Source organism: Alligator mississippiensis, chromosome 4 (assembly GCF_030867095.1).
Source record: "Alligator mississippiensis isolate rAllMis1 chromosome 4, rAllMis1, whole genome shotgun sequence".
In the NCBI taxonomy this organism is placed as follows: domain Eukaryota; kingdom Metazoa; phylum Chordata; order Crocodylia; family Alligatoridae; genus Alligator; species Alligator mississippiensis.
In genome coordinates, this window is record NC_081827.1 from 146,723,338 (window position 1) to 146,737,836 (window position 14,499).

The following is a 14,499-nucleotide window of genomic DNA, read 5'->3' on the forward strand; positions in this document are numbered from 1 at the left end:
CTGACATCCTGTCACACTTTTAGCTTCTCTCATTCCTGTTTTCCTGATCTCCAGCTATTTCCTTTTTCACAGTCAGTCTCTTTTCTACCTTGTATTCTATCACTGTAATGTCTCCCTTTGGCCTCCCCCCACGCCCCTTTGCTTTCATTCCCCTTCTTTACCTACTTTATCTTTTGTCTTTCTAATTTCTACCAATTTACAGTCTCACTGACATCATGCCACATTTTTTGCTTCTCTCATTCCTTGGAGTCTCAGACCAGCAGAGACTCCCTATGCTTGAAGAAGGGTGACTGCACCCGGAAGCTTGCCAAGAACGTTTTTCCAACTACTTATTTGGTCTTATAAAAGATATCACATCTACTCAAACAACCTTGCCTCCTATATCCTTAGACCAATATGGCTACAAACAAAAACCCAGAAGTTTCTGAGACACACAGGCAGCTTCTTCAGCTCCAGGCAAAAGAGGGATTAAGTCTACTTTTTAAGCTTGTGGGCATCTTAATTACACCACAACTGTTATACAGCTCAATAAAAGTGATCTGGTATCCAAAATGCTGAGCATTCCAAACACCTTGTGAAGTCAGCAGCAGCTGTCACAGCTTGGCTCCACTTCAGATCAAGTGACTTAAGTCAAGACTCCCAAAATCCAAACTTTTTCCATAACATATTCCATTCTGCGCAGGCTCTGCGCCTGAAAAATCTTCTTCATGAATGAACCCTGTGCTCTCGTCCATAGTCCCATTGGAGATACATTGCTTTTCTGTGAAATAACTCAGAATTTGGCCCCTGCTTATAGTCTTAGATTAGTTTATAACTGGGGCTGTGGCGAGGACTCTAAAATACACAATATCAGAGTCTTGTACGTATCACCATTTCCCAGAAGTATTAACAAAACTTCATAGGGGCGGAGTGATTTGGTATTCAATGCTGCGGTTCCAACTTCAGTTGGAAATGGTCCTACACAATGAAATCCAGCAATTTTCCTGAGAGTATTACAGTAGAAAGATGTGATGAGATGTCTGGAAGGATGGTAACCCTAACCCTAACCCAGAGCCTTACAGACTGGGAGACAGAAAGGTGGAGGCAGAGGTGGTGCCTGCCATGGCTGCTCTCCATGCCACACCTCATGGCTACGCACCCTGCCCCCCACCCCCACATGCCAACCCCCTCCCCCCCCCCACCCTGCACACTCTGTGCAACACCCCAGGGCTGCTCCCCACACTGTGGCCCCTCCTAGCACCATACCCCATGGCCATGCAACACCCCCCACACAGCCGCGTGTCATCCCCACCGCGATCCCTGCACAACACCCCAGAGCTGCTCCCCACACCATATGGCTGCAACTCGCAGGTGCTCCCCCTGCCATAGCTGCTCCCCATCTCACACCCCATGGCCGCGCACCCCCCCATGTGCCACCCCCACTTCTGTGCACTCTGTGCCACACTCCAGGGCTGCTCCCCATGCCATGGCCACTCCTGGTGCCATGCCCTGCTGTCATGTGACATTCCATCCCCGCATAGCCATATGCCAAACACCCCTGCATGCCCTGCGCCACACCCCGGGGCTGTTCCCCACACCACGCGGCTGCAGCCAGCAGGTGCTCCCCCTGCCATGGCTGCTCCCCACACCATGCGCCATCGCTGTGCGCATCCCCCTGAACAGCAACTCACCACCCCCCATGCAGTGTTGGGGCTGATCCCCATGCCACGCAGCCACAGCTGGCAGGCACTCCCCATGCCATGGCTGCTCGCCACACCATGCTCCTTCCCATGGCTGCATGTCGCACCCCCAATGCATGCCCTGAACCACACCCCAGGGCAGCTCCCTGGGCCACACAGCCATCAAGCACTCCCCACACTGTGGCCACTCCCCATGCTGCACCACACCTTGGGCTGCATGCTGGGCATTTTCCTAGTTACTATAATAAAAGCAGAAAGAAGGGGATGGATTCCAGGTTGTTTAGAGGGAATTTGAAATATTAGCAATAAGACTAAAGTCATTTCTCTTTTATCTGGTGATCTGATTAGCTATTCCAAAGATTACAAAATGGGAAACTAACCTAATTTTTCAACCACAGTTTTTTTCTAAGACAAGAACTCAGTTATAAACACCACCAGGTAAAGGGAGAGTCAATGAACCTATGCAGTAATAAAAGGATGGCCAGCCTCCCCAGGGTAGGTAACAAAGGATGTGATTTCCCATTGGTTCACACCCAACCAGTCAGCAAGGGAGCTTCCTGCCTCAACTGAGTATATATAAGATCTCTCTCTAAGACAAGAACAGTTCACCCCTGAGTATGCTTTCTAAGAGGTGGCTTAGCCAAACCAGATTAAAGCAGAAGAAATCAAAGAAGACTAAACAAAATTCAAAAGACCCAGGTGAGCAAGCCAACCAAGCCTGGTCAACCTAAGCAAGCTGAGCCACGTGAAGAAAAGATCAAGAAAGCAACACAAGGAAGGAAAGACAAGCCACGTGGGGTGAGGAGAGACTCTGATAAACTGAAAGACAAAGAAAGCCAGGGAAAGCAAAGACATCCAAGCCATTAAGTGTTGTTTGACATATTAAGCATGGCTGTAACCAATACGGAGTCCAACGCTCAGTATTCTGGTGATGCTTCTAAAGCCAAGGAGGTGAAAGCCAAAGTTTCCCACTCTTCCTGGGCTGGGCTGGTGTTCCCCGTTGGCCGCATAGACAGGTTGCTGTGCAAAGGGCAGTTTGCTGACCGAGTTGGAGCAGAAGCCCCAGTGTACATGACTGCTGTGCTCCAGTATCTGACTCATGAGATCATAGATACTGCTGGAGAAGTTACCAAATGCAACAAGAAGTGCTGGATTTCCCAGCAGCACTTGCAGCTGGCCATCCAAAGAAATGGGAATCTCAAGAATCTGCTGGGAGGTGCCAGCATCTCTCAGGATAGTGTACCACCCCAAAACAAGCCTGCACCTCTGCTTTCCATGAAGAAAAGAAGCCGGAGATGTCCCAGGGGAAGAACTACCCATGCCCCTGTCATTGTCAAGTAAGAGAAGAATAGGGAGACAGCCATCAACCCAGATTTGGGAGAAGAAATATTGACTTGATTGTAAGGCTCTTTTCAAACCCACCAATGTGGTCTAATAAAAGCAACTGAAATTCCATGCCTTGGTTTCATTGTATTTGTTTTCTTTAATGCCTATAAAAGTCAATTCTTTCAGGCAGTGGAATTTCACTGCCTGAATCTTGGATCTTCTTCCTTATATCTACTGCCCACTAAATGTTTCTGATCCTGTATCCCCTCTCTTTAATTCAATTGTAACTTAATTAAATTTACTGGATTATTCATTATGCAAAAACATATATAAGACCTAATTTGGTTAATCAGTCTGTGTGTTTCCACATTGCCATATGGCACGCTATGGTGATGTAGTGATCATGTGTGTCTACGTCGCTGTAGCGGTGTGCTCCCCAGCTATTGTATGCTGCTATGGTGATATAGCTGGTGAATATAAGTGTGAGCTGCCCATGCACTGCAGTATGGGTGGTTACTGTGCCGTGTTTTAGTACTCTCACATAGCAAGTACTGAAACACAATGCAGTAACAGAGTCACCATACGGCAATGTGTAGACACACCCACTGTCTAGGATTTTCAAAAGAAAATAAAGATACTTTTTATCAAAGAGAGAAGTCCTAAGGATAATAGTTATTTTTAAGATTGGAAATTTAGAAAGAAAAAAAAGACCTCAAGCACCGTACTAAAATATCTGTACATTAGAAAGGACTTCAGAAGCTTCTGGGAGATGATACCCAGTGCTACCTTTATGGGAACTTTAGGACACTCTTCTGTTGTTATATCTTCATGCATATCTCATAGGGAGTAAATCAGAGCTTCATACCAGTTACAGACAACATACTAAACTTTTACTGATTTTTGCACATGCCCATGTTTTCCTGTTGCTTTACCTTCCCAAGCCACTGCCCTGCCATTTGACCCATTTTGTTACTCAGTTATGCATGTCACAGGCTTAATAATTCTCTGACCCAGGGGCTTTCTTCTGATCAGTGTTTACACAGCACCTCACAAAGTGGGTCTTCAGTCACTGACAGAAGCCTCTAAATGCTATTGCTTCATTAATACGAAATAAGAATAAACAGAACGCCCGTCTTGGCAATTAATTGCCACAGAACTATCGGATAGTCCAGTTTTTTCAGGATCATTTCCCCAAGCATCCTACTTTTTAATACATTTATTATTATTATAATTATTATTCTTTCTTAGAGTTTACTTTTCATTCACTGATCTCATGCAAAGGTTGTTGATATCATTATCTCCATTTGTAACAGGGAAATTGAGGCAAAGAGAAGTGAAGTGACAAGGCCAAGGTCATCCAGTAAGGTAGTGGGAGAACCAAAAGTAGAACCCAGTCATTTTGTCACCTCAAGCGCCACTGTTTTATTGGCTTTAATTTCACACTTCCCATACGTATGTAACTGGAAGGTTTGGGAGAGCTCCTCAAATCTATTTTTTTTTTTTTTTAATCCTGTGAGGAACATGACCCTAACCACCTGAGGGAGGCAGAAGCCCAACTGCAGTGGATAGTTTCCATGGGGAAAAGATGCACTTGTGAACTTCAAAACATGTGCTTAGGCATCATGAGTGTTTTCCTCTGGACTCATGGAGAGGGGAGTATTGCCAAAATGGTTAAAGAGTCTTTATATGGATCCAAAGAAATTAGTTTGAGCCTTGCTCTCAAATCATAATTAAATCCACCTCTTGTCATCGCAGCTAGAAACAGATGTCTGGTCAGGTAGGCTGTGGAAGAAAATGTGGCCATGCACGATGCTGACTATATCACTCCCTTGTGTTCTGTGGGCTATAGACACTGGTGTATCTTCATGATACTTCTGGGATGGGCCACTGAAGTGTGGTCAAATCATTTGACCTGTGTGTTGCTCCATGGTGCTGAAAGGATTAACCACTCTGGCACAGTTGCATCCAATCTGTAGGATGTAGGCCCACCTCTGCAATGCACTAGTAGTTCTCCATCCTGTACCTATAAAGCAGCCTGGCACATCCACCCTTTTTGTGGTTGACACATCTATAAGATAAATTTGTTTGTGACATCCAGTAGCTCCTTGTAGCATCAAAGTTGCTATTTGCAATAAACATATTTTTCATTTTTCCATATCCTGTGCAGAATGCCACAGACAAAAAAAGAAAAGGTTTGTAACCATGTGGGCTTAGTGAGAACTTACTTGTGTTTAACAAGAATTCTCTAATAGGTGGGCTGGAGATTCCACAAAAAAGAGGAGGTAGCAGGACTGGAGAAGATTTTCCCTCCAGAACTAGCATCTTTTGGTGCTGTAGCTACGATTTCTCCACTTGCAACCTTCCTTTGTAGGATAACAGAGTGTTGGCTTCACCCTCTGTTTCTTGCTGCTAAAATACAAGAATAGAGAATGAAATTAATTCTCTCTTAGGTTTGCTTCCTACTCCATAGTTTCATAAATGCTTAAGATGGGATAGGAACCTCTGGGATCCTCCATCTAGACTGGGCTGTCACAAACTAATGAAGAATCTGAGCCAAAGCACTGCTGTTTGCTACCAGGACAGAAAAACGAAAAGGGCATTGACTGCTACAGATGTCCTTTTAAGCACCCAGGGGCATGTCTACATGTGCATTAATGCACCATAATTATGACGCATTAAGTTTAGTACCTTTAATAACAGGTACTAACAATGCACACCTTTTAAGTTAATTAGTCAACTGTGCATTTATTTTCTTGTGTAGATGCACCTTAAGAGACTTTCCTAAAGCCATTAAAATTAGCTATTCCACAAGAAATGTTATTCCCCCAGTAATTCATAGGTCTCTAAATGTTGGAAGCACTGATATACTGAATAATAGAAAATCTGATAATATCTGAATAAATGATAGTTATGGAGTATGCTTCCCCTTTTATTTGGGATTCCTTTGCCTTTCTTAGGGATGAGGCTAAATGAATCAGTTACACAGTCCTATGTTGAAGAACTGGTTTGCATTTTGCAAACTTCTTTGTTTTTCATCTAACAACATAATCAATTTTGGCAAAAACAGAAAAAAACAATAACTGACCAGAGATGAGGAATTATTTTCTCCAGCATATAAAAAGGCCAAAAATCTTCCCAGTGCAGGGAAGAAGAAGAATGTTGCTCAAATAAAAGGACAAAATCTCACTGAGCACAGTACAATGGCTTCTGCTGCATATACCCAACCAAGACCACATAACTAAAATCCTTTTGAGATGTCTTTTTTGTAATGAAGGGAGATCAGTGGAGACAAGACAATCCATGACGCAGTGTCTCCATTAAACATGATCAGCATGATTTCAAAAAAGTTTGAGACCCAATGTTGTACCAGAAATTCTAAGCAAGGACTTTATGGGCCAAGACATTGGCTCCTGGAGATACACAAAAGTACATTTGGGATGCTTTCAAAAGGTCAGCAGGATGATAAGCTCTAATTTTTTTTTTTTCTGTGAATTAGCTGAAAACAATTAAAATATAGGAAAACCACCCCAACTTCAATCTGGATGAAGTAGTGTTAAAGTTGGAGCAATTTTGCTACATTTAAATCATTTTTAGCTCATTCACACATACTAATTAAAACATAACAACTTCTGCCCTTTTGAAATGTTCCTCATTTGAAAGGGTCTCAAAAGTCCTTGTGTCCACACCCTGAGACAATTCTGGCTTCCTAGTTGGTTCTTATAACTTCCTGCCATGGCTAACATTAGGTGAAGCTCTCCTATCCAGGGCAGCAGGCCCCGACAGCAGGATGCTGGCCCCCAGCACGCTCTCCTTGAGTCCAACTCCATGGAACATAATTTGCATAAGCGTATACTGGAGCCCCCGAGGACTTACCAGAAGGTAGGAGAGTCTGAATAGAAAAATAGAAAACGAAAAGAGCAAAAGGCTAAGGAAACAAAGTAAAAAAATACAGACTAGGAAAACAGAGTTAGAAGGAAAGAGAAAGAATTGGTGCTGTGCTAGCAGGTGATATGAGTGGATACAATGGCATAAAACAGTACCCTGCCAATCTATCACTAAGGGAATATTGGAAAATGTCTGTAAGGGAGTGCCCAAGGGCTGTAAAAAAGGAAGTCCTCTCTACAACATGTGTTTTCCACAGTGCAGGGGTTTTTACATGAACACAGAGCTAGTTACAGGGTCCAGGTTGCAACGTGATGCTGGAGCAGCCCCAAAAGTACTCAGTGGGGGACCTTAGGCAAGATACAAGTAACTCTCATTCAGTTTCGAGAAATACACTATTTTCAGAATCATTCCAAAAACAGCTGTAGGGCTACCACAGCAGAAAAATATGAAGAGGAAACCATAACTTGGGAGGTAGGAGAAATGGGGTGGGCAACTCTGTCCACTGTGTGCACTAAGCTAGATCCATCTGTCACTTTTCCTGGTTTAAATCTGTTACTACCTATGAATTTGTTCCTGATATGCCCCACAGTAACAAAGAAAGAAATGTGGACCTGTATCACACCATTCTTTCATTTACCATCAGAGAGACTGGCTGTTATACACATGACTTTGAGAAGCTTGAGCATGCTTAACCAATGAACTATGAAAGCTATTTTTGTTGTCAATGGAGGAAACATATTATATATTAAAAGCAGAGAGAAGAGGCTGGATTCTGGCTTGTTTAGAGGAAGCATAAAAAAGATGAGAAGTTACAATAGAGTCCTCTTCCTTGTAGCTGGTCATTTAATTCATTGTACCAAGGATTTTCAAAGTGGAAAATTAAAATGGTATTTCACCTGGAGATAATCTAAGATACGACCTAAGTTATTAAGACCACAAGAGTAAGGGAAGAGTCAATGAGTCCATGAGGTAATAAAAGGATGACTAGCCTCTCCAAACTGGGTAACAAAGGATGTGACTTACTATTGGTTCACATCCAACCAATCAGCAAGAGAACTTGATGCCTCAACTGAGGTTATAAAGGTTTCTCACTGAGGCAAGAGCAGTTCACTCCAGAGGCTGTTTTCTTAACAATGTCTTAGATAAGACAGGTGAAAGCAGAAGAAATCAAAGAAAGCTAAGCAAGATATGAAGGACCCATTCAAGCCTGGTCAACCTGTGCAATTTGAGCCATGTAAAGAACAGATCAGGAAAGCAATGCAAGGAAAGAAAGATAGACAAGTCAAGCGGGGTAAGGAGAGACTCAGATGAAACAAATCAGAGCACAAGGGGGGTAAGGAGAGACTCAGATGAAACAAATCAGAGCACAAGGGAAAGCCATGATATCCAAGCCAGTGACAACTGCTCAAATTTGGCAGCATGGCTAAGACAGAAAGGGAGTCCAACTCTCAGTATTCAGAATGGAGGCTCAGGCATCATACCTATGAAGTCAAGGAAGAGAAGGCTAAAGTCTCCCGCTGTTCCCGGGCTGGGTTGGTGTTCTCTGTCAGCTGCGTAGACAGATTGCTGCGCAAAGGACAGTTTGCAGAGCGCATTGGAGCTGGAGCCCCAGTGTATATGGCCGCCGTTGCTCAATATCTGACCTATGAGATCATAGATGTTACTGGGAAAGTTACCAAACACAGCAAGAACCACCAAATTTCCCAGCAGCACTTGCAGCTGGCCATTCAAAGCAACAAAGATCTCAAAAAGGTGCTAGAAGTTGCCAACATCTCTCAGGGCTGGGTCCCACCCCAAAGTGATCCTTTGCCTGTGCCTTTCAAGAAGAGTGACCAGTGTTTCCCCAAAGGAAGGACCATTCGTGCCCCTGTCATTGTCAAGTAAGAGCAAAACACAAAGACAGCCATCAGCCTGGATTGAGAGAAGCAAAACTGATGTGATTGTAACGCTCTTTTCAAACCCATCAATACGGTCTAATAAAAACAAAGAAAATACTAGGGTCAGTGTTGTGCATTTCTTTCTTTTATTCATATTAAAAGCCCATTTTTTTCAAGCAGTGGATCTCCCACTTTGTTTAAAGTCTGAGATCACTAAATCTGTTGTAGAAATTGGATACCGGCCACATTACTTAACACTTTCTCATTTATTCCATTGCAACTACATTGAATTCCCTGGAGTTATTCCAAAACAAGATCATATATATCAGGTCCTACTACACTAACTGGTATCTGGGGTTTTTAGAAGAAAATATAAAATTTTGCTCAACATTTTATTGGCAGTTTGAAACAAGTATTTGAGGACAGAACAATCCTAAGGGCATCGGTTCTTTTTAAAGAGTGGAAGTTTAGAAAAATTGAACTCGAGCATTGTATTAAAATATTTGTACACTAGAAATGACCTTAGAAGTTTCTTGGAAGTCATACCCAGCAGAATCTTTTTGGGAAGACATTGATAATACTTGGGAAATTCTTCCAATTCTGACTTTTGATCTCCCAAGGTTCTTTGTACCCCTCTTCTTAGGTGTAAATTTATCATCAGAACTTCACACCCATTATAGACAGCAGTAAATTATTAGTGTACATTGTGTGCACCCTTGTTTTACTGTTACTTTCTGTTCTTACATCACTGCACTGCCATATTGACCTTTGTGCCCCAGCTAGGCCCCTTCAGAGGTGAAGCTTGATGATTTTCTGGACCTGAAGCTAGATGATTTTCTAGGGGCTTTCTTCTTATTGCAGTGTCAATGCAGCCCTTCATTCAGTGCGGCCCAGATCCTAGGCAGACACCTCTAGGTCTTATTGCATCAATAATAAGAAATAAGAATAATAAGAACCCAGTCCTGGAAAACTAAGACATACCACGTCTTGTGCACTAAATTATTGCTGTGGCTTTAAGAAAATGTCTCAGGTTGCTAAAACAGAAGTTTGCAGCCGAGCACTTTCCCCTGTTATTCTGGTTTTAAACATAAATAGCAATGCCTTGATCCAGAATATCCGTTTGTCTAAGATAGCATGGAGTAGACTGGAGGACCAAGGATGGTTCCTTCCCATCTTATATGTATGAAACTACAGCAATTGTAAATGTAGGTAAATAAATTTAGGAAAGAATCTTCAGAAATTAAAAGAATTGATATTCTGAATTTTACCACATCTTATAACCAGCAGTGTCCTAAAGCCATGAAAAAAATATATTCCACTGGAAAAATGTATTTCTCCATATTTTAAAGGTATCTGGATGTTGGAATCACTGATATCCTGAATATTACAACATCTGATAAATGGCAGTATGGAGTATATGTCCCCTTTTTGGGAGGATTTCCTTGCCTTTCTTAGGGATACAGCTAACTTAATCTGTTATTAAACCTTCATTTGAGAAATGTATTTGCATTTAGAAAACTTGTATATTCTTGAGCAGGGCAACATCATAAATTCTGAAAAATTCAGAATAAAACTGATATTATCAGATATGAGGAATACTGTTCTCCCAAGCATTCATTTCATGAAACGTTTGGTTTTTTTTACCTTACCGGGACAGAAAAGCATCTGGCTACAAAAAAAGGGAATAAATCTCACTGTGCATAATACAATGGCTTCTGGTGCACATTCCCAACAAGGCCACAAGGCAAAATTTCTACACTGCTGTTTTATAGCACTGAGGGACATACAATCCATAATGCAATCTCTCCATTAAAACATGATTGGCATTGCTAAAAAAGTTTGAGCTCCTTTGCTTGTACCACAGGCACACAGCTACCACTACACAGAACCAGGACATCCTAAGACACCTTTGGTTCCACAATAGGTTCTTGTAATGGCTCCTAGCACGGCTAGTGGTAGAAGCAGCCCTCATATACAGGAATGCAGGCTTAGTCCGCAGGATGCTGACCACAGTTTCTCTTCTCTATTCCTACTCCCCTGAACACAATTGCAGGATCTGCACACTCTACCCTCCAAGGGGACATCAGCAGGCAGTCCAAGGTGTATATGAAGGTCAGCCTTCTGGTAAGTAGAGGGTCGAGGATTGGTCTGGATGTTCTATTAATCAAGCTATCCTTTCTCCTGCAATTCTGATGTCTGTTGGCTGCTCTTGGTCATGTGGCTCCTATTTCACAGCCCTGCAGGTTGTTTTTAACTCTAGATAAAAACATTAACGCAGATATGGAAACCTTAACTCAGGTGAACATAAACTCAAGTGCGTAAATAACTTTCAGTAAATGCAAGGCACCATCAAGATGCTCAAGAAGGCTAGATTTTTTTTTTAATTTAAAAAAGATGTAAATCCTGGTGACTAATGAAATTATGTATTTTGTTTATTTTGCCTAGATTGTTATGTTTTTATACATAATATATGATACAGCAAATGAATGCACATTCTGATAAAGTTATATTTGTTTTTTGTTTCAATCTTAAACTGAATAATATGGCCCTGGGCACTTAACTTATGCTGGTATCATGCTGGCAGGGGAGGTGAGTGGATGAAGTAGGGTAAGACAGGTCTGCTGATCCATCATCACCAAGGTCAGGCAGTAACAGACTAGTAGGCAATCACTGTCCAGGAACACCAAAATGTTGCAAGAAAGGAGGCTCCCTCTGTAACCATATATGTTGCGGGTTTCTTACATGAAGACAGAGCCAGAGCTTATTTGCAGGGTCCAGGTTGAAAAATGAGAGCACGATATACCCCAGAAAATGTTTAGTAGGGGCCTGTAGCAAGATAAAAGTGACCCTCATTCAGCTGAAGATACATCACAATTTGCCTTCACAATTTGGCTTAGCAATAGCCCTGGGGTTACTACAGCAAGAAGATATGACAAAGTTTCTGTAAGCAGAAGTACAACATTGTCTAGTGGATGGCCTGTCACTTCTTCTGGTTTAAATGTCATAGCCAATGGATTTATTCCTTATATAACCCAGGCTAACTAAGAAAGGAATCTGGACCTATATCGCCATTCCTCTTTTACCATTTACCTACAGAGGGAAACGTTAGAGATTCTTCTGACAGGTACAACTTTAAGCATGAGAGTGCTTAATTAATGGACAATAAAAGCTCGATTATAACAGGAGGAAACAAGGAGGGAGTGTGAAAGATAAGCAATTACACTAGAGTGGTCTCCTTTTTCTCTGGTGTTCTGATAACTATTCAAAGATTTTAAAAGTGAGAAATAAAAATAGTTGCTGCCCTGAATTAAGAGCACAGTGGGTACATCTACATGTGCTATTAGCACATAAATAAACTCCAGTAAAAATTCATACTGGAATCACCTACTCCCAGGCTCAGCATCTTCATGTGCACCCAGGGTCACAGCAATTCAAGCTGGAGAGGTCCCAGGAGCACTTAAAGACACTACACCCAGGAGTAGCTGACCCAGAGCAGGGAGTCTAGGAGGACCCAGGTGGTGGTGTCAGGCAGTAGAGGAACTGGCTGGGGTGTGAGGGTGCTACAGTGAAGGGCTAGCTAACAGGCAGCACCCCCACTGTAGCACCCTCATGCCCCAGCCAACCCCCATCACAGTCTACATGTGTGTTTGAGCACCCTTAAGTACTTCACTGTAGAATAGTACTTGTCCCAGGCACTACTATCCTATGGCAGAGTTAATTAATTTACTGTGCCCTAATATGGGTACACATGTAGACTGTGATGCTTTACTGCAGAGGAAGTTAGTCAACTCTTCAGTAAAATGCATATGTAGGCGCAACCAAAGTAAGGTGAGAATTAATGAGAGTGAGGAAATAAAAGTATGACCAGCCTCCCTAGACTAATAAAGGTAATAAAGGATGCAGCTTCTCATTGGTTCACATCCAGCCAATCAGCAAATGAGCTTGTTGCATCACTGAGCCTATAAAAGGTCTCTCTTGGTGATTACAAGAGCAGTTCACTCCTGAGGTTGCTTTGTAAGCACTCGCTTAGCCAAATCAGGTTAAAGAAGAAGAAATCAAAGGCAGGGAGGAAGGACCAGATAAGTAAACAAGGCCTGGTCAACCTGATCAAACTAAGCCACGTGAGGAAAAGACAAGGAAAGCAATACAAGGAAAGAAAGAAAGGTAAAAAAAGCTGAGTGGGTGAGGAAAGACTAACAACAAATCTGAGAGCAAGTGAAAGCCAAGATATCCAAGCCAGAGACCACTGCTCAAATTTGGCAGCATGGCTGAGACAAACCAGGAGTCCAACTCTCAGTATTCTGGTGATAGCTCTGAAGCCAAGGAAGTGAAGGCCAAAGTCTCCCGCTCTTCCCGGGCTGGGCTGTTGTTCCCTGTCAGCCGCATAGATGGGCTGCTGCGCAAAGGACAGTTTGCAGAGCGCATTGGAGCTGGAGCCCCAGTGTATATGGCTGCTGTGCTTCAGTATCTGACCCATGAGATCATGGATATTACTGGTGAAGTTACCAAACGTAGCAAGAAACGTCGGATTTCCCAGCAGCACTTGCAGTTAGCCATCCAAAGTGATGGAGAGCTCAAGAAGGTGTTGGGAGGTGTCACCATTTCTCAGGGCTGCGTCCCACTCCAAAAACAGCCAGCACCCTTGCCCTCCAAGAAGAAGAGTGGCCAGAGATTCCCCAGAGGAAGGACCACTCATGCCCGTGTCATTGTGAAGTGAGAACAGAACAGGGAGACAGCCATAACCTGGATCAAGACGAGCAAGATTGACCCGAGTGCAAGCCTCTTTGAAAACTTATCAATATGGTCTTAATAAAATCGACTAGAATGCCATGACTTGTTTTGCACATTCATTTTCCCTGTTATTAACTGATACATTTCCAAAGGTTGGGATAGTAGATAGTCATTGTTATGGAGTACCCAAGGGCTGAAGCAAATGAGTTCCTGTTCCAAGCAAGCATGTTTTCCTTACTGCAGGGGTGTTTTTCATGACCCTAGAGTTTAGTTAGACGGTTCAGGTTTTAAAATAGGTGGTAGATCTGCCGCAAAAAATGCTGAGCCAAGATACAAGGCACACGTTTTTACTTCAGTTGGAGATACTCTTTGCCTTATTTGAAATAGGATCCCAGCTTTGCAGGAGATCCTCTGACTTAATGAGTGGTACAACCTTGTCAGTTTTAGTGAAGCAGTACTGATTTTCACCTGAGATCAGACCCAGGATTTTAGAATGGGCAAGCTAGAATCTGGGGTTGCTTCATATTTCGCTCACAGACTTACAGAGCTTCCTTGCTCTCTGTCTATCAGTACAGATTCTTTCTGTAAATAGTGACAACCAATTGCATTCAGCAAGGATAACTGTTTATTTATCCCTTGTGTGACCAGGTTAAATTCAGTTATCATTGTCTTAAATTAAAGTTGTATTTACTTATGCTGGTATGAATTTGCTCCAGCCTGCCCTACTTTGACTAGAACTGACAAACTTCTCAGCCTGCCCATCTACCTTTTTTTTGGTCCTAAATGTTGCCAACGTTGTCTCATGTCACCTACTTTTGCAAGGTTATATTTTGGGCTATAATATGTTACAAATGTATAGACAAATGTAGACAGATGAGCAATACATGATATAGAATCTTTTTCTCCATTTATGCTTTATTATTGTTTCCTTGTTTTTTGAATATTCTGCATATAAAGAATAATAAAATACTTTAATATTCACTGCAAACAATATGTCCTAA

General features: G+C 42.4%; 2 protein-coding genes across 2 annotated transcripts; both read left to right on the forward strand.

Annotated features, from left to right (window-relative positions):
* Window positions 1-8,001: 8,001 nt before the first annotated feature.
* On the forward strand, window positions 8,002-8,856 carry LOC106737375 (histone H2A-beta, sperm). The gene has a single exon (XM_014607009.2). It carries the CDS (start codon window positions 8,310-8,312, stop codon window positions 8,772-8,774), a length of 465 nt encoding a protein of 154 aa, XP_014462495.1. The 5' UTR covers window positions 8,002-8,309; the 3' UTR covers window positions 8,775-8,856.
* Window positions 8,857-12,771: 3,915 nt separating this feature from the next.
* Window positions 12,772-13,591, forward strand: LOC102569282 (histone H2A-beta, sperm). Its single transcript, XM_006278560.4, has one exon. The coding sequence runs from the start codon at window positions 13,032-13,034 to the stop codon at window positions 13,482-13,484; it is 453 nt and encodes a 150-aa protein (XP_006278622.1). The 5' UTR covers window positions 12,772-13,031; the 3' UTR covers window positions 13,485-13,591.
* Window positions 13,592-14,499: the final 908 nt, after the last annotated feature.